We start from the raw sequence: 27496 nt of genomic DNA on the forward strand, positions 1-27496 counted from the left end.
AAATGTTAACGTCTCCATACCTGCATTACGACGAGGGCCATCATAAGTTGCACTTCAGTACAGCTTCCAACTGAAACTAGCAAACAAGTAGAAAGAAAGGTTCAGATTTGTTTCATGCCACACATTAGAAAGGAATCCACGTGAGGCGACGTTCAATGCAACTCAACTAAAAGCCACAAAGTTCCTCCAGAGAGATTTATTCCTCTTTCAGACATGACAACCAAAACAATTGAACTTTTTGCATAACAGTAGTACAGCAGCGGCCTAGGATAGAAATATAATTTTTCTTTTCTTCTTCAGTGTAAAAATAACTCTGGCCGGCCCGTGGTAGTGCAAACGCTTGAAATAAGTGAGGCACGTGGCGCGGGCGCTAGTTCAATGACACTCAAGTGCTAATGGCGAACGTCACTGCCAACTCGTCCTAATTGCCAATCGTAAAAAAAGGCCGCTAACACTTTCGCAAGGCTCGGCAACTTCAAAGGAACATTTCCACGGGAGTCAACGGGAATTGACACATTTGCTACAGGTAGCCCGTAAGTTGATGCATAATTCCCATGGAAAAGTCCCATTTTCAAATATTCCCACATTTTCCTATCATAACATCCCAAGAACGTTTTTGGAAATATCCCGCAAATGTTCCACACCTTTTGCAACTTTCAACACACACACACACACAAACACAAAATCATGAGCGCTTTGTGGTCCCCTGCGGGCGGGAGCAGAACAAAAAGTGTCTCAAAATAAAGTCCCATTCTTCCCCGTTTACATTACATGTAAAAAATAAATATCAGCTCTCGTCAGACATTCCATCGGATTTGTCCAGAAAAATACAAAACGATTTGGGTCAGGACGCAAGGACGCCGCGCCGGATGATGTCGGAGCCGTAGCGGCGGCTGAGGGAGGCGTCGCCCCTCAGCTGGTGCGAGTGGCAGCGCTTCAAGCAGGGCTCCAGCACCTCGGGCCCTCCGTCCTCGTTCTCGGCCCCCGTGCGGAGTCTGGTCCTGGGGTGCTGGGGCCCCGGCGCCGGCGTGTTGGTGAGCGGCCGCAGCGACTGTTTGCGCTGCTCCGGCTCCGTCTTCTCGCTCCGCTTGGGGATTCGGAACTTCCCCCAGCCTTTCAGGGACCCGGCGGACATCCGGGGAACATCCGGCGAGGAGTCGTCGAGCTTACTGTGGTTGGAAACATCCAGATTTGCCGAGCTTCTTATTTCTTGGGCGTCCGAAGATCTGATGTCCACCAGCCGGATGGAGACGGTTTTGTCCAATTGTTTGGAACTGAAGCGGACTTTCTGGGATCCGGCAGAGGTCTCCGAAACGTCGGCCCACCGCTTCCTCTTCCGGTCCTCGGGCTCCGGTTGCTTTTCTTTCCGCCGTTCAGGCGCTGGGGTTTCCCTCCGGACAGTTTTCCTGTGCAGTTTCACGCTGACGCTTTCCTGAGAGATCACCTCCGGCTTCGGGGACTTTACTTGCCGAAGCGCGGGGTCGTCATTCAGGGCGTCTGGGGTGCGGGGGTCCGGATCCGCCTCTTTGACCTGCAACGATTTGGCCTCAAGTGTTCTGGTGTCCTCCTTGGAAACTGGCAGAGAGTCACAGAGTCCTTTCCTTTCACGCAACTTCCCTTTGTCCTGCTTGGACCGCCGTTTGGTCTTGTGTCCCGAGTGGCCCCACGGGGTCCGAGTGCGGCACCCGTCAGAGTTCAGGTGGTCCACGGAGAAAAGCCGCTGGAGGTTCGTCTCGGATGGATTCCCTGGGGACAAAAGTGTCTTTTAAAACTTGCCGTTTATGGGATGGTTCAAAACGTCTACAGCTCGTTGCGCATGCGCACAATCAAAAGTACTCCAGTGTTTGTTGCGATTCACAAATGTCATGGCTCATCTGTCTGTTTTTAAAAGTTAAGAAAAAAAGAGAAGAAACTTGACATACTGTGACGTCTACAAACGAAGGAGAATGGACTCACCGCTGAGCAGTTCTTGGTCTATGAGCTGGACTTGGTGCTGGAAGATCTGCTCCTGAACTCGCCACAAAGACCGCTTCATCTTCTCCCGCCGGGTCACCATGTAGGTCAGGTTGCGGACCTGAGGAGGGCGAAGCAGCGGGTTAGCAAGTGAAATGTTGCCATGTGGAGGTGGAACCCTACACTCTCCGGTATTAATCTAGGACCACGACCAATGGTCTCGGGGTCATGAACCCCCTCAGGTTAAGCGCAGTAGGGATCAAACCTTTATCCTTTCCAGTGGACCTGAGGGCTTTTAGCCTTCATTATTTTCATTTGCACTCTCCAAATAGTCTATAACCCGCTTCTAGGGACTCCTGACTCGCTGCAGAGGACCCCTACAGTCTTGCACCCTTTGCAACTCTCTCCAGTGATCACCTAGCCTCCGGTTTGGTCCCGGACTCTCCCGAGAGGATGACAAACAATTTCCATCCCTCTCCATTCGGCGTCATGGTCCCCTTTTACCCTCCAAAGACGACCCCGACCAATTGTCTGTCCAGATCACATCCACCTTTTCTGGTCAACTATCCTCTACTGTGGTCTCTCTCCCCAGAAGACCCTAATTGTCTTTCACCCATTCCAATGTTTGTTTTTTTAACCCTCTGCGAGGGACGCCTACATGCCCTCTCAAACCCTCTCCAAAGATGACCAACCTCCTCCAGAGGAGCCCCGTCCTCTTCCAGTGGTCACAAACCCTTCCTTCGTGGTCTTTCAGCCACAACCTCTCAACGGACGACTTTCCTCGCCTTCCTCAAAGCAGCGTTGAGCAACCTTTTGTTAATTTGAGCCCTTTCGGAATCCAACAGTTGGATACATGGAAGCAGCATTTCATTGTACAAGAAGGTGGACAAAGTTGGACGTGATTGATGAAAACTTTCGGGCAAATTTAGTCAAATTGGACAATCTGTGATGGCACCCCTGATGATTTCTATCTGCACTCTCGTGTGGACCATGGTGGGAAATCACTACCCTCGAGGACCCTGTCAATTGTTACAGGACCTCCCCCCGTAGTCGTCTTCCCCCTCCAGTGGTCACACGTTCTCTTATCGTGCCTCATCCGCCACAGAGTACGCCAACTACCGTCTTCCGCCCTCTCCAAGTGTCTCTGACCCTTCCCGGTGGATTCTGTCTGTCTGTCCGCAACAGTTGCCTGCCCTGTTGTGGCACCTTATCATGGTTCGATGACCCCTACAATTGTCTTTCACCCTATCCAGTGACCTCCCACCTTCTCAGGTCACCTACCCTCAATCTGTGGTCAGAGAACCGCTACGATAATTCTTTTTCTATTACTATGATTCTAGCCACTGTCATTACGCTCTTCAAAAGGTCACCAACCCCCTCCAAGGGGACCCCAAGTGGTCACCTACCCTCGTCTGCCGAGAGCAGCGGTGTCCAAACTCAGTCCTGCAGGTTTTGGATGTTTCCCCGCTTCTATGGACAGGATGGTGATCAGGCTTACGCAGAACTTGCTGATGGGCATCAGGTGGCTTGGAGAAGAGAAACATCCAAAACCTGCAGGACTCCGGCTCTTGAGGACCCCACTGACCTCGAGGAACCCTCCAATTACCTTCAACCCTCCTCAGGACACTCCTCCCTTTTATGGTAGCCCCCTCCCCAGATGACCCCCATTAATAGTCCTTCAAGCTGTGATGACCCCCCCCCCCTCCCAGAGGGTTTCCAATCCTCTCCAGGGGTCACCAATGCAAATCCGTTGATCGTTCGCCCTGGCGGGGGCCCCCCGACCCGTTCCTACGTTCACCTACCCTCTCCAGGTCTTGGCGAAGGTGCGTGAAGAGCTGCAGGCGTCTCAGCAGCACCTCCTGCTCGCGTCGGGCCAGGCTGTCCTCCTCGTCCTTCTTGGGGGTGAGCAGCGGCTGGTTGAAGTTGGCTTTGCGCTTCAGCTTCCAGTACTGGTACAGGAAGTCCACCGTCTCGGGCGCCATCTTGAGGTGGCGGCTCACCTCCTCGGTATCTACAAACTGGTAGAAGACCTCCTCCATCTCTTGCAGCTTCATCTTGCGGAGGTTGACGCGCTTATCCTGCGGGTCACGTTGGCGGACGAGGCACAAAGACGACGGCGAGGAAGAGGAGGAGGGGGGTTCGGTGAGGCCGGGGGCCGGGGTGGAGTCCTCTTCCTCCTCCCCTCTGACCCTCCCCCGCCGCTTGCCCTTCTTGCTCCCCACGCCCTCCTCTTTCTCGCCTTCGCCGTCAGAGTCTCGCTCCCTGAGGTCGCCGCCCTCCAGGCCCGAATGCTTGGGACAGTAGGACTTGAACTTGACTTCGTCGTCCTGGGTGAGGATGGTGGTCATCTCCAGACCGGCGTGGAGGCCGCACGTCACGTGGAATGCGATGCGGCAGTTTTTGGCAGAGCACTGCAAGGCGGGAGATGGCGGGTTACTACGCTAAAAGCATCATGTCATCTACGCTCTAAAAACAGTCGGGTCAAAAGTAACACAATTATGGATCAAAAATGGGCCGATGCACTTTACGGGTCAATTTGAGCCAACTTTCTGGGTTTTGTTTTATACAAAATGACCCAATTCTAGGATCTGACAAATATTTATATTTCTTGGCTCAAAGTAGAGGATCGGTCCATTTTTGACCCATGTAAATATGAACTACAGAAAAAGTCAAAACCATTTGGAATGGGTTAAGCATACGTCCAAATTTGGTCAATTTCATATATTTTTCCCACCAATGGATCAGTCCCCACGTGTTTAAAGTGTTTAAAACAGGTTGCGCTATTTAATAATAGAATGATTAATAATGCAAAATTATTCTTTGATTAATTTTTTTCATGGAAAATAGCCTCTTTTTTTTTTAATGCGAGGACTCCACCCGACAGCGACTTAATGCTACTTTCGAAGCGTACAGAACATTAAATGTGGTCTGATTGGACATTAAATAGGATGTGAATGTTCTACATTATTTCTACAGGACATATGTAATGTAAATGTAAATATGGTACATTAGCAGCATGTTGATTTAAGAAAAAATAATGAATTCTTTAGTTTTTGAATAACAACTGACAGGCACAAATGTATTTAATTATTGTTTTCCATTTTAAATTTAGACAAAAATACACGCAGAGAAATAAAAAATTGGTCAAGTTAAAATGCTAGATAACATTTACAATGACAGATTTTGTTGCATAATAAATAATTATCTTTTTTTACTTTTTCAAATGTGTCCTTAACAGATATGATGACTGCCAGATAATTTCTTGATCTAATTCATTATTTTTTTTATTTTAATTTTTGTTTTGGAAAGGCACAATAATTAATTTTCTTTTTTAAAGAAAATATGTACAGTAATGTCTAGACTATAAGCTGCATTTGCTAAATTTGGGGAATGCTCGAGTTTGTTAGCCGCAGGGTCGAATGCAAGTGAGAAAAGTAGCGGCTTATAGTCCAGAAATTACCGTATGTATAAAAATAGATGTGCAGCAAAATGTTTCAATGAATTCATTTGTTTTGAAAAGACTTTTTTCGTGATTGAGAGGCAGATAAATCCTTGAAATGTAGTTAATATGTTTGTAATATTTCAAATTCAGATTTCATATCCCCAACGGACAGGCAAATAACATTTTGTCTGTTTTTAATGAAATGATTGATTCTTTTCACTTTACATTTTTAGTTTGGAAATAAAAAAACGACCCCTTTTGATGTGATAAAGGCTCACGTTTTTGGTTTTGAACTTTGACTGAACCCACCTGGATGCAGGCGCCCGTCTTCTCTTTACACAGGCAGCAGTTGAGCGCCCACCTGTTGCTGGGAATGTGCGACACGTTGGTGATGGGCTCCATCTTCTCCGGGTTCCCGATGCTCACCTGCAAAGGAAGAAAAAAAGGAAGAAAAAAATAAAGATCTCAAACAAAACGACAATGAAGTGGCGGGAAATGTTTTCCCGAAGCTGGAGCTGAAGGCTCACCTCTGGGATCCACAAGGCACAGCTGACGTGGACCCACTTGGTTCCACTGCGGGTGGGCTTCATGGCGCCGCCCTTCTTTGGGCACAGCTGGCACTTGGGCAGGATGCCGAGGGCGCAGATCCGACACAGCCAGCTGCCCTTGGGCACCTTCTGGATTCCGTAACATGCCTGCAGATGTCACCAGGAGGGAACAAAATGGTTCACGCTTTGTCAAGAAGCAGTATTACAATTAGGTAAGGTGGAAGATTTTTGAAAAATTATCTAATTGTCATTTTTGTCCCCCTCAACATTGCAACTAAAGTTTTTTTTTTTTTAAGTTCACTTTTTCACTTCAACTTTTTCATCTTTTATAAAACTACACTCACCAAAAATATAAACACAACACTTTTGATCTGCCCCCATTTTTGATAAGATCTCAAACTTTTTCCACAACTCAAGTGTCTGCTCTCAAGTCAAGGCATTTTATTTTTTTTTAAATCAGCAAAGAGACGCCTCTATCTCAAAAAGCCACGACTCCAATAGTGATCATTTTGATGGTGACAACGGTGATTGGCCTCTGAAAACATGCGACTCCTGACCTGATGGACGCAGATGTTGCACTTGTCGCAGAACACCATCTCGTTGTTGTCCTCTCCGTCGGGCGAATGGCACACGTCGCACACCACGTCCTCGTCGTACTCGATGCCAAGGCCCTCTTGCGTCTCGGTGGCGTGCGTCATGTTGTCGTGGCAGCGACGCTCAAACTCCTCCAAGGTGCGCTCCATGGCAAACTCGTCCAGCGGCGGGAGGGCTGCGGGTGAGACATTTAGGGAAGATTCACACGCCGTTGGGCGATAAAGCCTCAAAATGTCAACATTTATCACAGCTTTTTTTCCCCGACACACCCCCATCAAAATTTCAGATTTTCACTCACCCAACTTGGCAAACTCCTCATTGGCAACCTGCAGCCAGGTAACGTCTTCCTCGTTGAGGTCGTAGCGGCACATGCCCTCGGCCAGGGTTTGGATGTCCACGTAGCCCAGCGCCTGGGCGGCCGACGTGCGAATGAGCTTCTTGGGCCTGACGAACATCACCTCCTTGCACTTGTCGGCCAGCGCCCGGGCCGCCGGCTGCGGGATGGACTGCGGGCTGACCGGCACCTGGACGCCCTTCTCCCACTCCTGCCGCCACGGGTCGGCCAAGACGTAGTAGTCCTCCGGGTTGAGCTGGTACGAGTCGTGCAACTTCATGGCGGTGATCAGGTCCGTCCTGAAAACCTGAAGCGGCAATCCAGAAAAAAGCTTTTAAATTGTTGGGGGGGGGGGTTCTTTTTACATTTTACGTGGGGAAATTCACAGTGAAACAAATCCTTTTAGTTATTTAACTTTCTTTTTTTTCCCTTCAATTTCACATTTATTTAGATTTTAAATAAAAACAAGCAGAAAAATATTTCAATGTAATTATTCGTTCTTGTTTTTTTTCTGAATAAAATTTTTTTCATTATGTTTTTATGTCAATGTATTTTCTTAATTTTGAAAAGAAAACTGACAGAAATATATTTTTTTAACTTTTATTTTATGTCTATTATTTAACAAAATATTTATCAAATCTGATATTTGTTCTTTTCCCCCCTAATTTTAAATGTTGATTTTCATATAAAAATTACAAACATTGAAATTATTTTCATTACATTTTTAATCTAGCAAAATATATATATATATTTAATTTTTTTTGAAATTTTTTAAAAAATAAATAAATTTTGTGGGGGAAAATATAAAATCTTTTTTGTGTAATTTTGACATTTAATTCTGTTTCATTTTTTATTTTGGTTCTTAACATGAAAGGATGTGGGAAATGATAGCACAGCATTAAAAAAAAAGTTGTTATTATCTTATAGCTCCAGAATATGAACTTCTGCTGACATCACGTTTCTTCTTTTCGTGTTTGTTCACTTTGCAAACACTTTTAGATCAGCTGAGTGGCGAACTGCCAATCAGGATCAAGCTGGCTCTTGTTTTGCTTTAATTTGATTGGCCTTCGTGCCGGAGGGCGTGGGAATGGCAGATAAGAGCCGCTGCCCAACGCTTGACTTGACTTATCTAAGGAGTATCCAGCTAAATCTCATGTCTCCTCATTTATGACGCTTGCGTAAACACCGACGCACCTCAGAAGGTTTTTGTCTGCTTCCTCTTCTGGCCTGAGACGAATGCTGGGACCAGCAGGTGGAATTGCCTGAACAGGAAAATCATTTGGGTGAATAAACAAAACCTTTAAGGAGGGATGTGACCTCTTTTCCTCCGGTTTTATAATTGAGCGCAGCGCCAACGATGTGTCTGAAAAAGAAAAGAAAAAAGAACTTACTGGCATTGTCGGAGTCATCGCTGCTGCTGGGGTGTCGACTTCTCTTCATGGCGGCGCGTCTGAGGAGCTCCAGCTTCACGCTGAGGACAAAGCATTCCATTATGAAGTTAGGAAGAGCGCACGTTCAAATAAAGCCTGGATAGCGACCATTAGAACACACATTTTAGTCTACAATGGAAGGCGTTAACATGCAGACGTGACGTGAACATATGCAAATAAAATGGAGATTTTAAAGTCATGGAAATTTCACTGTATAAATATTGTTCGTAACCTGCAGCACGCCGCTAAGTCGTTAACAACCTCAAGTGGACTCAACACATCATATAAGCCATACATGCTTCATTAGGAACATGACACAAGAGAACTAATATATTATGATTATTTCCTATTAAAACAAGGGAATTTGCATAACATTTAAACTTGAAATATGACTTTATTCACGTTGCCTTTTCTCCCTCACAAACGTATGGCACAGATTGATAAACTGTGTATTTGTAGAAATGCTCACATTAAAAGCTATTGTATTGAGTATATTGACTGAATCGTTATGCTTCACAAGCAGGTTTGGTCATACTTTTGGGTCTTTATCATATAATGTGAACTTAAAAATGAAGCATTCCTCCAACCCTGAAATCAGTACAGCAACATTTTCAAAACGTTCATACTCGTGTATGACTGTTTTGTAATCATTTCCCCTGACATTTCTACAACACAAGTACAAGCGACTGTTTATTGTCTACTGTCTGGAATGTGTAATTGTTATTGTAATATTGCTTTCTTACTCATTTAGGATGCAAACTATTGACCCCGGCAACGTTCACATTTGTAGTTTTTAGAAAGAAGGTGTAATTTAATCTAAATTCAAGCCTAAAAAAAACATTATTGAAACATTCTCCCTTTTTTGTGTGTGACTATTTTAACTTAAACGATAACTGTAAATGATGAATCGATTACTACTACTACTGACTCGGATAGAGCAAAAGAGTTGCACGTTTTTTCAGCCTTGAAAATCAAACATGTAACAACTGCAACATTCAACACTTTCAAACTTGCACAGTAGTATCAGACAATAAATACACTGATAGCTAATTAGAAACACTTTCTGTTAGTATATTTCATTAGATTGTGTCCATAAAAGACAGCAAAGCATATATTGTATTTACCATGCAATATTACGTCCGCAACTGAAGCATGCGGTGTATTGTTTGGATTACATACGACTTGCGGCTGTTGTAGATGTGCCGTGAGCTGGTAAACAAACACGACCCCTGAGGCTGTGAGCGAAGGAATCGCTTGCTGTATACAAGACGACATGTTGCCTCAGATCACACACGACAAAAAAACGCGTCTAGAAATGATGAATGGGAGCCTTGCGATGCCACATTTATCCGAGTAACTACTAAGGAAGTGACGTTGCCGGTAACAACACACAGCCGATGTGCAGCAACCACTAGGGGAGATACACAACACTTGAAGCGCAAACAACATAAAAAATAAGTTTTACGGCAAAAAGGGGTGGTAAGATCGTGTAAAATTAAACTGTTTTACGGAGGAAAAAACGCAGCTGGTAGCTAAGCTAACAGCGGCTAACGACGACGTAACTTTACGCAGATAAACAGCACAACAATAGCAAATCGTTTTTATACCCCACGTACGATAACTTGTTTATTGTTTTATTGTTTTCCTTTTCAGGGAAAAAAATAGGCTGCTTTGACAGCGAGCTTGACGTTTAGCTGTTATTGTTAGCAACAAAGCTAACCTGTCAGTGTATTTTCAAAACATGAGGGCCCACCCACTAACCGGCGCCTCGAGTGGAATATTCTGGATGTTTTTCAGTTCTATTTTCACCCTCTTTTACTCAAGTTAATTATCACCGCGAAGCATTTGGTAGACCTTATCGCTACATAACCACCCGCAACATGATAAATTGTTTACACGTGTAGTGAAAAAGGTGCAACGATTTACGACGTTATGAAGTCGGAGCAACCCGTGCTAACGTGTTAGCTACGTTAGTTACCGTCGAGAGACGCTAGCATTGAGCTAAAGCTAATGTTGCTAATGACATTTCGGCACCTACTTATCCAAATTTAGGTTTCATTTTCGTATCCGTCAAAACGTTCATAGTTAGGCTCTGATACGTCTGAAAACATAAGCGAAGAGCACTAAAATTGTTTTTTTTTGCCAAAGTGCGGCTAACGGGGAATGCATGTTAACCAGCTGGGTTACAATGTGGCACACACAGCAAGCGAGCCACTGGTCGAGGTTAATCTTTGGCGCCATTTTAAAATGACGACGTCGCGTTCTCCCAGTGGAAGTGACCGCCGCCTCAAAAAGTGCCTCGGCGGCCGCCTACATGGAGCTCGTGCAGCCGGACGGGCGCGGTCAAGTGTAGCGTGGAAGTGTGGACGGTACATACGGTGCGCGTCGGGACGATGCAAGCCGCCGTTTTCCTTGGTGGTGAGCTGCAGTTCGGACTCGGAGTTCCGCTTGACCCGCATTCCACATACACAAACACCGAGATGAGGCGGTAGATGGAAGGGCAGTGCTAGGGGAGGGGGACCAGGGGGCGGGACCCGACCGGGAGGAGGCAACCCTGCTCCGCTGCGCTGGAGGACAACAGCGGGTCGGTCTAAAAATATTTTAATTCAAAACTTCACATAAACATTGTAGTGTTCTTGGTTACAAAATATCATTATTATGTGTTACTTTTCTGCGCATGACCCAACAACTTGCTTTTTTCACCTTTTATTGAACAATTCCCAAACAGACATATTAATGCAATTCCCAAACAGACATATTAATGCAGAGAAAACAAAAAGAAATAGATGTATGGGGAAGTAATTTAAAACAAAAACGTTTAAAAAATAAATAAAATAATCGCTTTCCTGTTGACCAACAACCTGTCAATCACTCACGTTGAGGGAAGTTTACATCATCTCGTTTCTTAAAGGGACAGCGCATCAATTATTTAGCTCACGTTAATTTTGTTTCGTTCTGTTTTGTATTTAAAAAAATTTTACACCCATCAAACATTGCAGTGTACAAATGTATTCTACTTCATTACAAGTGGGGAAGATTACTTTTTAATTGAGTAAGTTGGCAAGAAAATGACATCATGGCATGTGGGCTGTGCTTGTTCTCTTAAAGGCACAGTGCACCAATTATTTATCCCCTTTTTTGGGGTCTCGATCATCTTTGTATTTTTTACCACATATCAGATATCATTACATGTTGGTTAAACGTGTATACTACCTCATTAAAAAATATATATTTTAAAAAATCAATTAGATATTTATTAACGTTTAAAAAAATAATAATTTAAAGAATATTACATCAGATTTGTAATGTCACAGTATTGTCCAATTATATCGTACTGTTGTAATGTCTAGATCTCTTAGGGCCAATAGAGGCCATGTAATAATTTTACCTTATTACTTTATTATGAATGATCAACTAATGCTAAAATAACAATAAAATGCACATTACTATTATTATTACAAAAAAGTTTGGGGGGAATAGTATATAATATACTAATATAATTTACTACATAGTACTTCAAAGAGCTCAGTCCCAATCACCACAAACTATAATTACAATAAATGAAATAATATATAATAATTGCATAAAGTGGTGTGAAAAGGCAAGCATATTACCAAAATGTAAGCGGGGGGGGGGGGGGGAAGCATATTGCAAAGGGCTGTGTCCCGCAAGTTAATTTATCACCAAAAAAGTAGGGCAAAAATAGCATATTACTGCAAAGTACTGTAAAGGGCTCAGTCGCACTCACCTTAAAATATAATTGCCATATAAGATAACTGCATATAGTGAAGAATATTTACGTACAATTCATCACTGGGGGACTCATGCAAAAGGTACTTTATGCTAACAATTCGAAATAGCCAAATAATATGACATATTTAGACAATTTCATCTCATCATGTTACATCGAGGCTGGTGTATAATCTGTATTTTTGTAAATCCCTCACACACATTAGCCGAGTCTCATGCGATCTTATCTGAGAGCCAAGATGGCGTCGTAGGATTTCCCCGTGCGGCACAGTTGCACGTCACGGAAGCCGCTCTGTTGGAGCAACCTGGTGTACTCGGAAGGCGGACGCTCGCGGCCTTCCGTCTGCACCAGCATGTTGAGCGAGTTGAGCTGCGTCTGGACGGGGCCCCGTCGGCTCTCCAGCAGCAAGGCCTCCACAAGCAGCACGCCGCCGCCTAGCGCAAAAAAACACATGAGGAGGATCGTGATCCGATAGAACGCGATATACCGTGTGCTTCACACCCCCACCACTAGTCGGCAGCACTAGGGCTAGGGGATTAGATGATCGTGATTGGTGATTGCGAGAAATTTTAGGCACATTTTACAATACTGACAACTGCAACAAGTTCATTCATATGTAAAATAACAAGAAAGTCATTGCCTCGTACTCTTTCAGACCGAGCCGGACCGAATCGAATCGTAAACCCACTGAAACAAACTGAATTGAACAGTTCCACTTTAAAATCAAAGCATCCTTGAATCGTACATGAAATCATCTTTTATGGGGGGGCGATGCACAACCCTGTGTGTCATGATACAATACGATAAGATACGACAGGATGAGACAATACAATGCGATCCGATACCGTGTCATTCAATGAGTACGCGAGGCCTCACCTGGTTCGCAGACGTCGCAGATCCTCTTGAGAAGCGTCAGACATTTGTCCTCCGACCAGTCATGGAGGATGCGAGCCAGGACGTATAAGTCCGCAGCAGGAAGTTTACCGTGAAAAAGATCTCCTGAAGTAGCAAGTAGTATAAATATGTATTTTATAATTCATACAGAGTGGCAATCTGATGTGTAAATACATTCGTCACAGTCAGGCAAACACTGCAGCACCTAAAACAAACAGCAGAGGGTGCTATTTTTCTTTCAATAGACCAATTTCTAACGTTTTGAAAATAACGGGTACCAGTCTACTGAAAAAAGAAAAAAAGTGATTGACTACCGCTCTGGAATGTGAAGGTGTCGTTCTCCTGAAGGAAGTGCTTGGTGGCCATTTCCACGACTGCCGGCATGTCAAACACGGCGACGGAGGACGAGGGGTACACCTTTGCCAACTCGCGGGCCAGCGCACCCGTGCATCCTGGGAGTTGTGGAAAAATGTGCACGGCATCAGGACACGATTCTGGTTTTTTTAATGATCTTGGCTGTCTTTATGTTTTGCTCCACTCTTTAAATATATGACCATGTGATTTTTTTTTTGGTCTTTTGTTTGGTTTGACAGCGAACTTGGCAGTTAGCTTTTAGCATGCTACACTTGTGTCCACAACGTCTCCCAGTGGCCGAACTTCTTCCTACCTCCGAGGTCGACCACGTTCCGGAAGCGGTCAAGGCTGAACGCCGTCACCACGTCGTGTCCGTCCAGCACCCAGGAGGAGTTCATCAGATGCATGAACTTCAGCATCTGCTCCTCAGACCTTCCAAAAAAAAAAAGCGGGACGGTCATTCGAAGGCTGATCAATTGCCAACATTCGCCCGTGGAGACCGACCTGTAGATGGCTTGGAAAACCTCCTCGGGCGGGATGCCGAAGGTCTTCTGGTTCTGATTCTTGCCTTCCCTGTTAGGAAGAACAGGAAGCAATGAATTAAAAATTTAAAAAAATAAACATTTTAACGCGTCACTCTTCACACAGACCTGACAGCGTCCACCAAGTTGTTCCAAAGTGGGTAGGTGTTCTGCGACTGGTAGACCGCCCTGTCATGGAGTGACTTGGCGCCACCTTTGGCCAAGTACACGCTGGCCACGTCGGTGCTGCTGTACAGAGCTGAGGCGGCAGAAAGGACACCAGTTCGTAAAAAAATTGAGTAGTTACTAGTGGTGATGGTACGACTGCAACTACTAGTAATAGTGATTGTAGTGTTAGTAGGCCTGGTCGGTGTGTGGTAAGTGCTGGTGGTCACCTGTCCCGCCCTCCGGTTGCGTCTCAACGTGGAGTATCTCAATGCCCACCAGGGCATCCAGCAGTTGCTCCGTTCCGCCCACGCTGGTGTGCAGGGTCTGCGCCACCTGCTGGGCGCTCAGTGCACACGGCGACGTCATCAGGAGGTCAAAGATGCCCAGCTCGCACGCAGAAAAGATCACCTGAAAGGACAGACAAATATAGAATTCCTCATATTTGATAGAAGAGTAACCGTTAGCGTCCTAAAAAGTGCCATTCAAGATGGTGCCCGACAGAGTCAAATTCGGATCTATTTGAGAGCTGTTTGTTATGTACTTTGCTATTTGTGTATGTTTGTTTTGTACGTTGATATATGTGTATTTACTTTAAAACTAGAACTACCTGTTTTTTTTAGTGCTTTGCTACTAGGTATGAATAAACTTAATGCAAATCAAATAGAACCAAAAACGAATAGAACCAAAAACGAATAGAACGTCGCATTTAAAGTCAGTTCAATTGAATTTTTTTGACATTAAACCCACAGTAAACTATATCAATTTGCTCCAAGAAGCACAGCATGAAAATACTGACAGGCGGTGTTTACCTTGGACACCCTGAAGCCGTTAAAGTATTCGAGTAGTTTAAACGGATAGTCCAGCTCACTCTGCGAAAGATGCTCGGCCATTGCTGCCACAAAACACACACAAACACAAACAGAACAGGAAGATGATCACAGGAAATGTTCCCAAGTTGTGCTTCGGGCTTCGTGAAGGCGTCCTGAAGCGCTGTCAGATAATGGTTAGAAGATGCGAGTGCAGGTGTAGATAGTAGGGCAGGAGCCTGGAGGAGGGGCTGGCTGGCTGTTTGTCTGTCTGGCTGGCTGTCTGGCTGGCTGGGTGGGTGGGTGTCATCCAGCTCGTCTGGGGCAGTTCCATGAATGGCCATAACAACAGCGGCGCTGTCGGCTGTCCTTGTTGTTTGAATAACGTAATTTTGATCAGGAAGAAGCGTGATTAAAAACGTGGTTGTTGTCTTCATTTACCACTTCAATAAAGTTGTTAAAACATTCAAACACACAACATTAATTATTCGTGTATTTTACGTTACAAAACGCTATCACACAAGTTTGTTGATCTGGTCTTTCCTGTTTTATAAAATATTATTACATAAAAATAACGAATACTATTACCAAATACTTCTAAAACAGACAAGTAAACATGGGGGGGCTGCCATTATATTTCTTCTTTATGAACAGAAAATGTCTGACATTATGAACGTCTCACTTGGCTCGTTGTCTCTCGGAGATCTGGGGCAGCGAGGACTTCCCAGCATGCCTTGTACTCACATCTTTTGATTCCACAAAGGGCCTCGAGCTGATGTGTGGCCAAAGTGACACGCGTCCCGTGAAAGTGTTCTCTTGCTGAGTGAGCTTGAGCAGCACATACATACACACAAACACGAAGAGACACAGACTCCACATTGATGGCTGTTCACACATACAGCACATAAAATAAATGGAATTTAAATGTGAATTTCTCTTTAAAACGTTTTTATTAATTTCCTTTTTTTGGTCTTTGTTGAGCAGAATCGAATATTTATCGGACATGTTTGTGTTTGTACCTGCTTCTGCCAACAGATGGAGACAAACACCCCCTGAGCTAAATGGGACTTGACTCATGTTCACGAATCAATGACAAATGTAAATAAAATAAAAAACGTCAATAAATTAATCATGAAGACTTTTATGATAGAGCAGTTTGACCATGGGATTGATTACATTTTCAGTAACGTCTTAAAAGTTGTTTTCTTCTGATAAAAATGACGTCATATAATTAATCAAATTGATAAATGATTGTGGCGCTACATGCTAACATGAACTGCTAACAATGTTTTTCTGTCGTATTGAGTCTTAGAATATATTGAGACAGTATTTTGAAGATGTAAACTGATACTGGAGTGTATTTGAACTTGTTAACGACATTTAACGATATGTTTTAGTGGTTAAAATTAGGATCTAGCATATTAGCGGGATGTTTCTCTGATATGTAGTGGATTTTAATTTATATGTGAGAAGTTATGGAGATGGCACATGGAGTATTTAAGTTGGTTAATAAGGCAGTTTGCAGAGTAATGTGATGCTAACAAGTTATCCGCTCTAATTAAAGTACAGTACATGCTGTACTGTCGGTAGACTTATTTGAATTGTTTCTTGGGGTAAAATGTTGCCGGCATGCTAACATAAACTGCTAACAAGGTGTTTTTCTAGTTCTAAGTGGAAATTAATGATAAGTTAACATTTCTGGCTTATATATCATCTAAATTAAAAGTTTTATCACACACCTTAAAAATAGCACTTGAAGGATATGTGATTCATTACGAGTCGTTAGTCACATTTCTCCGTAATTAATAATACCCGACCATCCGCTTCCCATCCCACTTAACCCCCGACTGCTCAAACAATCTTTTCATCCTTGTCCGTCTAAACAGAATGTTCACCTATGACCTTGCTAATCCTGAGCGCCGTCGTCTCTTTTCCTGCCGGGATGCGCACAAACACAGGCGGACTTTCAGGAAAGCTCGCACTCACTTACGGACAAGGTCAAACAAACTTGAGAACACCTCGGCCGGGCTTCGATTCCCACTCGGAGGCTAAATGATTTCCTGGAATTGTTTGACACTTTTGGATGCCAGTGAGTCAGACTCCAAGCCGAGAGCTCCGGGTAAGAGTACTCCGTGGAAAAATGCCCAAAACCTTTGACTCAGCTCTGCATATTTCACAATGTCAATCTTAAAAGTTCAAGAGAGTCAGTTAGGGAGTATTTTTTGAAAATTAAAATCCACATATAAGGACAAAAATAGGAAATCCCCAAATGTTGCAAGGATAAAACGACCACTAGATTCTCCAAATAAAATAAAACCACCATAAATTGTGCATCATGAAAATAAAAATACCGTAAATCCTCCTAAAGTTGTGGATAAGAAAATAAAGCTAATCATAAAAAAAACAAAAACAAGATGCAACAATTGTTATTATTCTTTTTATTAAACCAAACGTACATGTTCAACCGATACAAAAATAAGATGGCCTGAACCTTTATAAAAAAAAATTAAAAAAACACTATACACACGCACAGACAAACGAGCAGAATAACGGGAACCACATTGAGCTTGGAGTGTGGAGTGGAGGATCACTATTTGGCACCGCTGCTATTTGACCAGCACAAAGGAGAAAAAAGGCCGCGATTGGCCGGAGTCCTCGGGAATCTCTGCCAGGACGGCCTTCACGTTGTTCTTCTCCTCCTTTGTGAGGTTGCTCTTCAGTTTGAGCAAACACACAACATGCTTCTCACTGAAGGAAGGAAGGAAGGAAGGAAGGAAGGAAGGAAGGAAGGAAGGAAGGAAGGAAGGAAGGAGAACGAAAAATTAGTGGGCATGGTATTGATCCCATTTTTGTGTTGAGCAGCTTCGGAAACAAGAGAGCTGCTTCTGACTACGCTAAACCATAATACATTTCAGATTAACCTCCACCAAGGCATTTTTCCCCCCTATGGGAACTACACATAACAAAAATATATATAATAATATAATATTGCTCCCATTTTAGATCATTTTTGTAAGTACTAACTTTTGCTTCACACAACAACAACGATTTAAAAGTATTCTTAATCCACCAAGATTGTAACTTTGACTACAATGCAACGCAGGATTCTAATTAAGGTAAGCGTTTTTTTTTTCAAACAAACCTTAACAAAAAGTTGAACATATGCAGGGTTCAATGTTCAAATGAGATCTTATTCATGTAAAAATGAAATGTTTATATGCTAGCAAGATTGAAGTTGTTTTTCTTCAGTTATACAGTCTTTTTTTATTTATGAAAGAAATGTTCCTGGCAGTAATGTGTTGCTAACATGCTACATGATAACAAACCGCTAACAAGGTGTTTATACGGTACAATATAAAGTGACGTTTATTTTATGAATTTTGATATCTCATGCGGTAAAGATAATGTTCAATGTTTTCACGGATAAAATAATGCTAACATGCTAACACAAACGGCTAAGAGGTGTTGTTTTTCGCTCATATCGTACTGAGCATGAAGACCTTTTGGCACGTTGCGATACATTTCAGTTAGAGATGACATCACTTCCTGTTTACCTGAGGTCGGGGAAAGCGCTCGCCAGCGAGGCCACCTGGAATTGGATGGCAGGGAGATCCTGGAGCTTGAGGACTTCGGCCATCATGCTCAGAGCCTCCTGAAGCCACGCCTCCTTGGAACCCTAAATGCCAAGCCAACCAACGGCAACATAAAAAAAAATCATTCCTTATCTTGCGTTCACACAAATTCCCAACATTCCAGTCAGCGTTGGACTTTCTGCTGTTGAGTAATAAGACTTGCTCATTCTCATTCATGCTGTAGATGACGTCACCAAAAAAAAGTTGATGCGTCTGCAAAAATAGTCTCCGCTTTTTTATGTGGTCATCAAAAACGAGGGCGAGGTTATATAACTGTATTTTGCTCTGTTCCGGCGGGGGTCGACGGCTCCCCTCTTTGGTGGAGATTTTCATGCATGCCAGATCCACCACACCAGCATCTACTGAAACTCAGAAACAATCTGTTTCCTCCTCAGGTTATTGAATCGGTGGAGGCTGGTGTCTGCGGATCTCACGCGGCTTCGTCTGTCCTTCCTTCCTTTTCTCGGTCTCTCCTTTGGTCTCTTGAGGCCTCCCTGATTTTATGTTTTTTGGATTTGTTGGGGTCTGGATGTTTCTTGGGCTGGGGAGGAGTTCTGGTGGGGGGTGTCTGGTCGGTGCTGGATTTCACCTTCCTTGGTTTTCTTTGGTCCCCTCGGGTCTCCTGGTGTTCGGTTTAGGTGAACGGTATGAGATTTTTTCTAATAGGTTTTCTGGTGAGCTAACAAATACACGCACGCACGCACGCACATACACATACTCACCCACACACACACACACACACAAAAAAATAAATAAATATATATATATATATATATATATATATAAAAAAAAAAAAAAAGAGCAATGATGATGACATTTCCAAATGAACAATACTGAGCTCTAGAAAAAAAAAAATATATATATATAACTGTATTTTAAAAATAATAATAAAATAATATATAATATATCAAATTGATCACATAAAGGTTCAATTATTCAATCATTTGAACTAGACTCAATCTATTAAATGAGATTAATAAATATAAACTCAATGGAAATCAATGAATACATGCAAAAATTTTGTACTGTCAATCAATTATTTATATAAAACAATCATTGTCAAAAGTATGTACCATTTTGTTTTAAACCAATTATGTAATGATATTAAATTAGTAAAAGATAGATAAACATGAATTGAACTATTTTAATTAAACAATTTTAGGAAATATGGCTATAAGCGTGAAAATAATTTATGCCCACTTTTTAAAATTGTATTCATAATTAATTCTAGTGTATCAAATATTTTTTAAATAGTATACAATGCATTACCATTTACATCGACAGGTTAGGCTTTTATTTATGTATTATATTATTTTTACTATTTATAATAAATCAATTAGCAATGTGTTAATTAATGTATTAACTTAATTTTATTTTGAGATAAATAAATATGAAACAAAATAATTAATAAATATTAATGAATACATTTTGGAAAACAAAAACAGCTCATTTACACGTTGACTGGACAATTCAACAGTGCGTGTTGTTGTGTTGTGCGCGGTGTGTGTGTTTGTATGTTTATATGTTTACGTGTGTGCGTGCGCCTTACGTGTCCTTTGAAGAAGTCGTGCAGAGCGCGTGCGTCGTCATCCACGTTGTCGGCGGCCTGTTGCTGCTGCCGTTTGTCCTTCAGCCGCATTTCTCCCTTCAGGAGCCGGCGAACGTATTCCACGGACACTTCCTGGTGCAGCTGGCCAATCAGCTCCTAGAATGCGGAGCGCTCAGCCAATCAGACGTCATATCGCGTCCTCGTATCGTACTGCCAATCCTATCATTTGATCACGTGTCGGCATGCGCGGCGGTCGTGACGTCGGCACCTGGTGGCAGGACTTGCGTGGCCCCCGAAGCTGAAGCATTTCGTCCTCCAGGCCGGACTGCAGCCGCTCAAGCGTCGACGTCTTCAACCACTCTTGGCTGAAGAGTTTACGGTAGTGCGACTGCCACGTCACAAAGTTCGTTCAGAGGTCAGTCGGCGGTATATGGCGAACGTAATCGAGTGGGCGTGTCACCTTGAGGTTCTTGTGCACGCGGCTGAGCAGGTACTCGTGTGCGCTTCGTTTCATGTCGCTCAGGACGCTCAGGCAGCTTTCCCGAACGTCCGCCGGGAACAGACGGCTATGCGTCGTCAGGAAGTCCCTGCACGCGCGCACACACACACACACATGACAAATGAAGGAATGACCCGATGATGAAAGGATGAATGAAGGGTTGGACACGTGGATGAATGGACATGGCTGGTGAATGACCACTGAACGGAGGGATCAATGGTTGATTGAATGGTGAGCAGTTGAATGGATGGATGAAAGGATGAATGGCTGGATGAATAGATATACATATGGTGAATGGATGAATGAATGATGGATAAAAAGATGGGTTAAAAAAAATGGACCGATGACTAATTTGATGATTCAATGAATGGATAGCTGAATGGACAAGTGAGTGAATGAATCGATGGATGTATGCATGAATGGATGAATACATGGATAGGTTATTGGGTGGATGGATAATGCTTAATTAACAAATGGATGACTTGGATGAACAGTTGAATGGATAGAGGAAAGGATGAATGACTGGCCGGATGGAAGGATGAATGGCTGGGTGAACAGATACATGGATGTGAATGGATGAATGGATGATGTTGAAAATAATGTGTGAATGAATGAATGGGTAAATGGATAAATAGATAAGTGTGTGTATAAATGATGGCTAGCTACATGGATGAATGCATGAATTGACACATAGCTAGGTTGTTGGATGGATGGCTGCTTAATGAATAAATGGGTGACTTAATGTATGAATGAATGGGTGATTGAATGAATGATATCTGAATAGGACTGGACAAATGGATACATGGATGTGCGAATGACTAATCGATGAATGACGAATGAATGAATGAATATATGGATAAGTGTGTGAATAAATGATGGCTAGCTACACGGATGGACGCATGAATTGACACATAACTAGGTTGTTGGATGGATGGCTGCTTAATGGATAAATGGGTGACTGAATGAATGATATCTGAATGGGAAAGTGGACAAATGGATACATGGATGTGTGAATGAACGAATGACCCTGGGCCCAATTCACGGCCGAATAGATGAACAAAAGGATGAGTAAGTGATGGTTGGACAAATGAAGAACGATGAATCGATGAATCAAAGTACGAGGGAACGAATGCACGCATGAATGTATGAAGGAATGAAAACGAATTACCGGAATTGCGCCACACAGCCGAGGTTGGCTTTGACGAAGGACGGGCTGTTTGCTTTGTTACGCTTGATGACGTCGGCCTGGAAAGTCCTGAACCTTCAAGGGAGTGAGCAGGGCCATGTTCAGGTCCATGCTAACAATCGTCGCCATGGCGACGTCTCAGTGTTAACCACGGCAACGTCACTCTACCTGTGCAGCAAGTCTTGCAGCTGGCACGTCAAATTGTGAGCCTTCTGCAGGTCGCCGACCACCTTCTCTGTTGCGTTCATGATGCCGTTTACCACCTAAAACCACATTCCTGCATTGAGTTACATATTACCGGTAGGTGTGCACAGTAATGGAGTACCTGAATGATGTCATAGGCCATGGGACTGACGAAGCATTCGTCCTCCCTGGGCGGCTCCTCTCCTTTGGTCCAGGCCTCCTGGGCCTCGTCCAGGATGCGTCCCAAGTACGTGCTCAGCTCCCGCTGAACAGCCGCGTCAACATTACGAACGGTTCCGTAAGGTCCAGTGAGGGCGAATGTCAACATGAATGTGAAGGTGCGGGGTACCTGTTGACGGCTCAAGTATTGTTCCTCCAGCGGAGAGAGAAGATATTCAGGGAGGAGCTTTTGAAGGACTTGGATGTCAATGTCTGAGGCCAGCTGAAGTTCTTGAAGCAATCTGACACATTCAGGAACATTTTTTTTTTAATCCTCACATGGAAAAATTTATGCAAACTCATTAGGGTTAACAGTCAACCAAGGTAGCATTTAGCATTAGCAATTGATGCGCATGTCGGCCATCGTAAGCGCACACCTAAAGAAATAACACCCCCCCCACCCTCCGTTGAGTTAAGCTAACTAGCCTACACTAAACTAATAATTAGCATGCATGCACTAAGCTAACTAGCACCTAAACCAATAACAAGCTCCCACCCCATCCGCCGTTGAGCTGAGCTAACTAGCCTACACTAAGCTAATTAGCATGTGCTGAGCTAACTAGCCTACACTAAGCTAATTAGCATGTGCTGAGCTAACTAGCCTACACTAAACTATTTAGCATGTGATAAGCTAACTAGCCTACACTAAGCTAATTAGCATGTGCTGAGCTAACTAGCCTACACTAAACTATTTAGCATGTGATAAGCTAACTAGCCTACACTACATTAATTAGCCTGCGCTAGGATTGACCAGAGATTAAATTAGGTGAAACTTAATGTACCGTATTAAATTTTTTATAGCATCTCTGTTTTGAATTTTGAAAATCTGGTCACCCTAAGCCAAAGGCTGGGATCTTGGCGGTTTAAGTCAGTTATTTTAAACTAAAAATGGGTTGAAATTTTGTGAACACGGTACTGACTGCGGGTAGTAGTCGTTGACCCAGCGCAAGAGGAAGCTGCTGTCCTGGTCGTCCAGTCCGAAGTCGGCCAGCCTCCTGAGCCTGTCGCCGATGCAGCCGTGGTACCAGGCGGCGTACAGCTGGCAGATCCGCAGGTGGCTCGGGTAGCACGGCTTGACGCGCTCCGTCACCAGCAGGAGGTCGCCCCTCATCTGCCGGCCCATGCCGTGCACGTCGGCCTGGATGGACGGCTGCCCGGTCGGGACCGTCCGCGGGGCGTCCATGCGCTCCTCCACCAGACTTCGCAGCGTGTCGTCATGCACCCGCGTCCAGTCCCTGATACAAAGTATGCATATCGTCTTGAGTTTCAATCAGATTTGTTTTCTTTTTAAACAATTCTGTGTAAAACAAATAAAGATTCGTAGGCCTGCTGATTCAAACTATCAAAAAAATTATACATATCTGTCCCACTTGAATTTGAAGTTGAAGATTATTTTACCGTCAAAAAATTAAGTGAAGAACATTTTGTGTAACATAATTTGTGTAAAAAAAGAAGAAGCATTAATTCAAATGATCGAATCAATCAGTCTATAGACAAAAAAAATCAGTAATGTACACAAAAATCGGTTAAAAAAAAGACTTATGTTGAAATTACAACGCAGATTACACAAAAATGCCACAAGAAATATATCAGCGCCATCTGAGTTCAATTTAAAAAAAACATTTTTATAAATTGAATATTTAAAAAAATTCAATATCTTACAAATTAAAACTCGGATGGCAAAATGATTTAACACCGATTTTTTTTTAGCACCAAAATTTCACTGTACAAAAATTTAAATAAAAAACTTAAATAATTAGATCAATAATCAGTGAATTAATCCAAATATTTAATGGGGGGAAAAATCACAAGCCGGATCTCACAAATTTACTTATTTACTTACTAACTTGACTAAACAAAAAATTGGAGTAAAAAATTCAGTGTCTTAATGAAAATCATCAAACCACTAATTAAATTAAAATCTAGCCAATCAATTAATTTCAAAAAAGGAAAAATACATTTAAAAAAATCAGTCAAACAAAATTAATGATCAGTAAAAGCAATCAATGACAAATTGAAATCAAGAATCAGATGGCACAAAAAAACGACAACACCGTACTTTAGCCATTTGAGGGCAAATTGTAATTTGTAGCACTGAATTTTACAAATATCAAATTTCTCAGTCATATTCTTCACATAAAAAAAGTTTTCATGATAGAAAAAAAGTCCGAGCTAAAAAGTTGATGTCGGGGGAAAAAAATAGTGTTTAATCTTATAACAATCTGAATTTGAATGAATGTGAATTTAAGAAATTCAATTTTTTTTACACTGAAAAGTTGACACTGACTTTGTCCACACCATTATTTTACACAAATTATAGTTCTAAAAAACGAAGTGTCCACGAAAGTGCGATCACGGTCCAGTTGTTGTTCCCCACCTGAGCCTCCAGGGCGGCGGCATGCCCCCGCGCCGCTCCCACACGCCATCGCGCTTCTCCTCTTGCTGCATGAACATCACGGCCGACTCGAGCGTCTCGGCGTCCACTTGGTCCAGAGAGCTCTTGAGCGTCCTCAGCACCGCCTCCTCCAAGGCTTGGCGGTCGGCCGCCAGGGCGTCCACGTCCTCCTGGCGCCGTCCCTCTGGGCGCGCCTCATGGCCAAAGAGACATTCCTCTCGGTCCAGCAGCAGCCGGCCCGCCTCGCTCAGGTGGAGCGCCGAAAGGTGCTCCTGGAAGGTCAGCGGCGCTGGCGGCGCTGGCGGCACCGGTGGGGCTGTTATCAATCAAAGCCAGGGAAAATTAGCCGGGGACTGGGTTTTGAATTTGCATGAAGACGGTTTCGGGTTTCAAATGAAGGTTTCAAACCAGGATTAGGGTTTCAAAGTGTTAAGCAAGGGTTCGGGCTCAAAACAGGGTATGGTTTCAAGTTAGGATACACTAAACTAATTAGCCTATGCTAAGCTAACTAGCCTACACTAAACTAATTAGCTTATGCTAAGCTAACTAGCCAACACTAAACTAATTAGCATGTGCTAAGTTAACTAGCCTACATTAAACTAATTAGCATGTACTAAGCTAACTAGCCTACACTAAACTAATTAGCTTATGCTAAGCTAACTAGCCAACACTAAACTAATTAGCTTATACTAAGCTAACTAGCCAACACTAAACTAATTAGCATGTGCTAAGTTAACTGGCCTACATTAAACTAATAGCATGTACTAAGCTAACTAGCCTACACTAAACTAATTAGCTTATGCTAAACTAACTAGCCAACACTAAACTAATTAGCATGTGCTAAGTTAACTAGCTTACATTAAACTAATTAGCATGTACGAAGCTAACTAGCCTACACTAAACTAATAGCCTATGTTAAGCTAACTAGCCTGCCCCTGCACTAGGCTAATTAGCATGTGCTAAGCTAACTAGCCTACACTAAACTAATTAAGCTAATAGCAAACAGCGTTTTTAAACGCACCGATCTCATTGTGAACGTCTTGGGGCTCCGTCTGTCCATCCGTTGAGGAGGCGCTGTTCCGCCTGACTTGAGCGGCGTTGCTACCCCACTTGGGCAACTTTAGTTTTAGCTTGTAGCCCCCCGCCGCCACCTTCCCAGCGGGCTTGTTCCCCACGGCCGCCTTCCGGTCGGAATCAGACCAGGATGACAACGTTGACCACTTGAAGCCGCCATGTTTCTCCGCCGAGTCTGGCCAATCAGATACAAACATGTTTTGACACATAAAACAGGGTTTTAAAGTAGGGTTTCAAGCCCAGGTTAGGGTTTTAAATGAGGGTTTCTAAATACAGTTGGGTTGTGTTTCAAAGTAAAGTTTTAGGGTTTCAAATTAAGCTTTAAAGACGGTTAAAAAGGTTATAAAGTACAGTTTCAAGACAGGTTATGGTTTCAGAGTAGGGGTTTAATCCAGGGTTACGATTTCCAACGGTTTCAAGTTAGGGTTATAGTTTTGAATGTCGGGCCAAACTAGTTCAAAACAGAAATAGCTCTCAGCATTACAATACAATTGTACACTTTGCACGTAGAAATAAATCAACAATTTATAATTGAATCTCATAAATGTTCGTAACGAAGTGACACGCATGCGTACAATGAATGTGCGTTGTTGTTTTTCCCCCACTTGAAATACGAGGCGCGCAACACAAGTCAGTCAAGATCAGACATGCCCGCACTGCAAATCAGACAGTGGATTTTCACAATAAAACTATCATCTTGTCATACAAAAACGGGGGGAAAGTCATTTTTTTTGTAGCTGTTTTTTTTCTATGCGTGAAGCGTCTAATCACAGAAAAACCTTCAACATTTAAATATACTGTGTTACGAGATGACAAGTTTACTCTGGTGACACTTTCAATACCGCACGTTTTCACACAGGAAAACAAAAGCAAACATTTGTGTGTGCGTGTGCGCGCGCGCGCACCACTTACCCGATCTCATTTTTCGCTCCTGTCAAAAGACACACACGCTCACAAGCGCACGCTATTTAAACTGCAGCCTCAAACCACGCCTGCTCCACGAATGACGTCATATATGCACGCACGCACGCACACGAATACAAACAATCCAAATAAAAGGGAGATTCCCCAGCTGCTCAACGAGCGCCACCAGCTGGTCGAACTTTGAGTCAAAGATATTTTTTGGATGTTTGAAAGACTTCATTATGAAAATGTCCTCTCTCAAGTGCTTGTTTTAGATGTTGGATTGTTATAGAATTGCTATGTGAGAATTTAATTGCAAATGTTTGACAGTTGCCTTTTTGAAAATTCTGCCAGTTTGACTTAGTAACATGAAATTTGGTAGACTTGTCACTCATAAGTAGACCCACACAAAAAAAAAAAAGCCTCCAGGGGCCAAACCCGAAAACACACAGGAAGTTGTTTTGTGGCGGCCATTTAAATTGCTTGAGAATTCAAATAAAATAATTTAAAAAAAAATACACAACAAAACAAACAAAATCAAAGCCAGGTTGACTTTGCAACATGAAATTTGGTGAGCATATATAAGGCGAGTAGACTCACAAAAAAAAGTCTCAAGTCGTCATGCCCTAAAACACACATGAAGGCTGCCATTTTGATTTGAAAAAAATTCTGCCCTTAAAGCCAGTTCGACTTTGCAGCATGAAACTGTCCGCATGTCGACCAGGCGTCGAGCCACGAAAAAAAAAAGTAGTCTCAAGACACGAAGGCTGCCATTTTGGTTTGAAACTGCCATTTTGTGATCATTTTCAGCGATCCATCAAAGACAAATGTATTCAAATGATTGTCTAATTGGTACCTAATCATGTAAACGAGACAGAATGCGAAACATGTAAAATTTGGTCTTACACCACGATGATGAAAAAGAGACATAGGAAGTCTGCCATTTTAGTTTGAAGCGGCCATTTTTGTTTTGGCGCCCCTGGAATTGAACAAAAGAACATATCAGCCGCCAAAGCCGTTTCACATTGTAACACGAAAGTTCAACATTCTTGCCGACGTCC

The 27496-nt window shown here is 43.0% G+C and overlaps 3 protein-coding genes across 5 annotated transcripts; all 3 read right to left on the reverse strand.

Annotated features, from left to right (window-relative positions):
* Positions 1 to 180: 180 nt before the first annotated feature.
* Positions 181 to 10845, reverse strand: jade1 (jade family PHD finger 1). The gene is made up of 10 exons (XM_086095476.1): positions 10679 to 10845; positions 8263 to 8342; positions 8066 to 8133; positions 6836 to 7178; positions 6501 to 6712; positions 5923 to 6090; positions 5705 to 5821; positions 3756 to 4364; positions 1957 to 2074; positions 181 to 1746 (listed from the first exon to the last, which is right to left on the reverse strand). The coding sequence occupies exons 1-10, from the start codon at positions 10765 to 10767 to the stop codon at positions 845 to 847; spliced, it is 2706 nt and encodes a 901-aa protein (XP_085951602.1). The 5' UTR covers positions 10768 to 10845; the 3' UTR covers positions 181 to 844.
* Positions 10846 to 10997: 152 nt separating this feature from the next.
* On the reverse strand, positions 10998 to 15621 carry asmt2 (acetylserotonin O-methyltransferase 2). 3 transcript variants are annotated; one of them, XM_086095485.1, is made up of 9 exons: positions 15540 to 15621; positions 14799 to 14881; positions 14217 to 14397; positions 13951 to 14080; positions 13805 to 13873; positions 13614 to 13732; positions 13261 to 13398; positions 12929 to 13051; positions 10998 to 12486 (listed from the first exon to the last, which is right to left on the reverse strand). In XM_086095485.1, the coding sequence occupies exons 2-9, from the start codon at positions 14877 to 14879 to the stop codon at positions 12275 to 12277; spliced, it is 1053 nt and encodes a 350-aa protein (XP_085951611.1). In that variant the 5' UTR covers positions 14880 to 14881; positions 15540 to 15621; the 3' UTR covers positions 10998 to 12274. The 3 variants fall into 3 exon arrangements, with proteins under 3 accessions (XP_085951611.1, XP_085951610.1, XP_085951609.1); XM_086095484.1 differs by having other exon boundaries at positions 14799 to 15164; positions 15478 to 15604; XM_086095483.1 differs by having other exon boundaries at positions 15478 to 15591.
* A 1607-nt stretch (positions 15622 to 17228) lies between these two features.
* LOC147162651 (tumor necrosis factor alpha-induced protein 2-like) lies at positions 17229 to 26496 on the reverse strand. Its single transcript, XM_086095152.1, has 13 exons — positions 26445 to 26496; positions 25480 to 25707; positions 24441 to 24774; positions 22984 to 23298; positions 22194 to 22305; positions 21987 to 22109; positions 21830 to 21924; positions 21644 to 21736; positions 20437 to 20563; positions 20245 to 20364; positions 19977 to 20132; positions 18350 to 18471; positions 17229 to 17543 (listed from the first exon to the last, which is right to left on the reverse strand). Exons 1-13 carry the CDS (start codon positions 26452 to 26454, stop codon positions 17402 to 17404), a joined length of 1977 nt encoding a protein of 658 aa, XP_085951278.1. The 5' UTR covers positions 26455 to 26496; the 3' UTR covers positions 17229 to 17401.
* Between the last annotated feature and the right edge of the window lie 1000 nt (positions 26497 to 27496).

The sequence above is a fragment of the Leptonotus elevatus genome, chromosome 14 (genome assembly GCF_054856555.1).
Source record: "Leptonotus elevatus isolate MCC_2025b chromosome 14, RoL_Lele_1.0, whole genome shotgun sequence".
Lineage (NCBI taxonomy): Eukaryota > Metazoa > Chordata > Actinopteri > Syngnathiformes > Syngnathidae > Leptonotus > Leptonotus elevatus.

What these genes read in the sequence shown, in the direction of transcription:
- jade1 (XM_086095476.1), bottom strand. Translation starts at nt 10,767, where the DNA reads ATGTGGAATGCGGGTCAAGCGGAACTCCGAGTCCGAACTGCAGCTCAC. An exon ending in CGATGACTCCGACAATGCCA is followed by an intron (nt 8,134 to 8,262) that starts GTAAGTTCTTTT and finishes TTTCCTGTTCAG; the next exon opens with GCAATTCCACCTGCTGGTCC. An exon ending in AGACCAAGAACTGCTCAGCG is followed by an intron (nt 1,747 to 1,956) that starts GTGAGTCCATTC and finishes TTTTGTCCCCAG; the next exon opens with GGAATCCATCCGAGACGAAC.
- asmt2 (XM_086095483.1), bottom strand. Translation starts at nt 15,526, where the DNA reads ATGCTGGGAAGTCCTCGCTGCCCCAGATCTCCGAGAGACAACGAGCCA. An exon ending in ACGGCTTCAGGGTGTCCAAG is followed by an intron (nt 14,398 to 14,798) that starts GTAAACACCGCC and finishes CTGTCCTTTCAG; the next exon opens with GTGATCTTTTCTGCGTGCGA. An exon ending in CTGCGACGTCTGCGAACCAG is followed by an intron (nt 12,487 to 12,928) that starts GTGAGGCCTCGC and finishes TTTTTGCGCTAG; the next exon opens with GCGGCGGCGTGCTGCTTGTG.
- LOC147162651 (XM_086095152.1), bottom strand. An exon ending in GTCAACGACTACTACCCGCA is followed by an intron (nt 22,306 to 22,983) that starts GTCAGTACCGTG and finishes TGAATGTGTCAG; the next exon opens with ATTGCTTCAAGAACTTCAGC. An exon ending in TGGCCTATGACATCATTCAG is followed by an intron (nt 21,925 to 21,986) that starts GTACTCCATTAC and finishes ATGTGGTTTTAG; the next exon opens with GTGGTAAACGGCATCATGAA.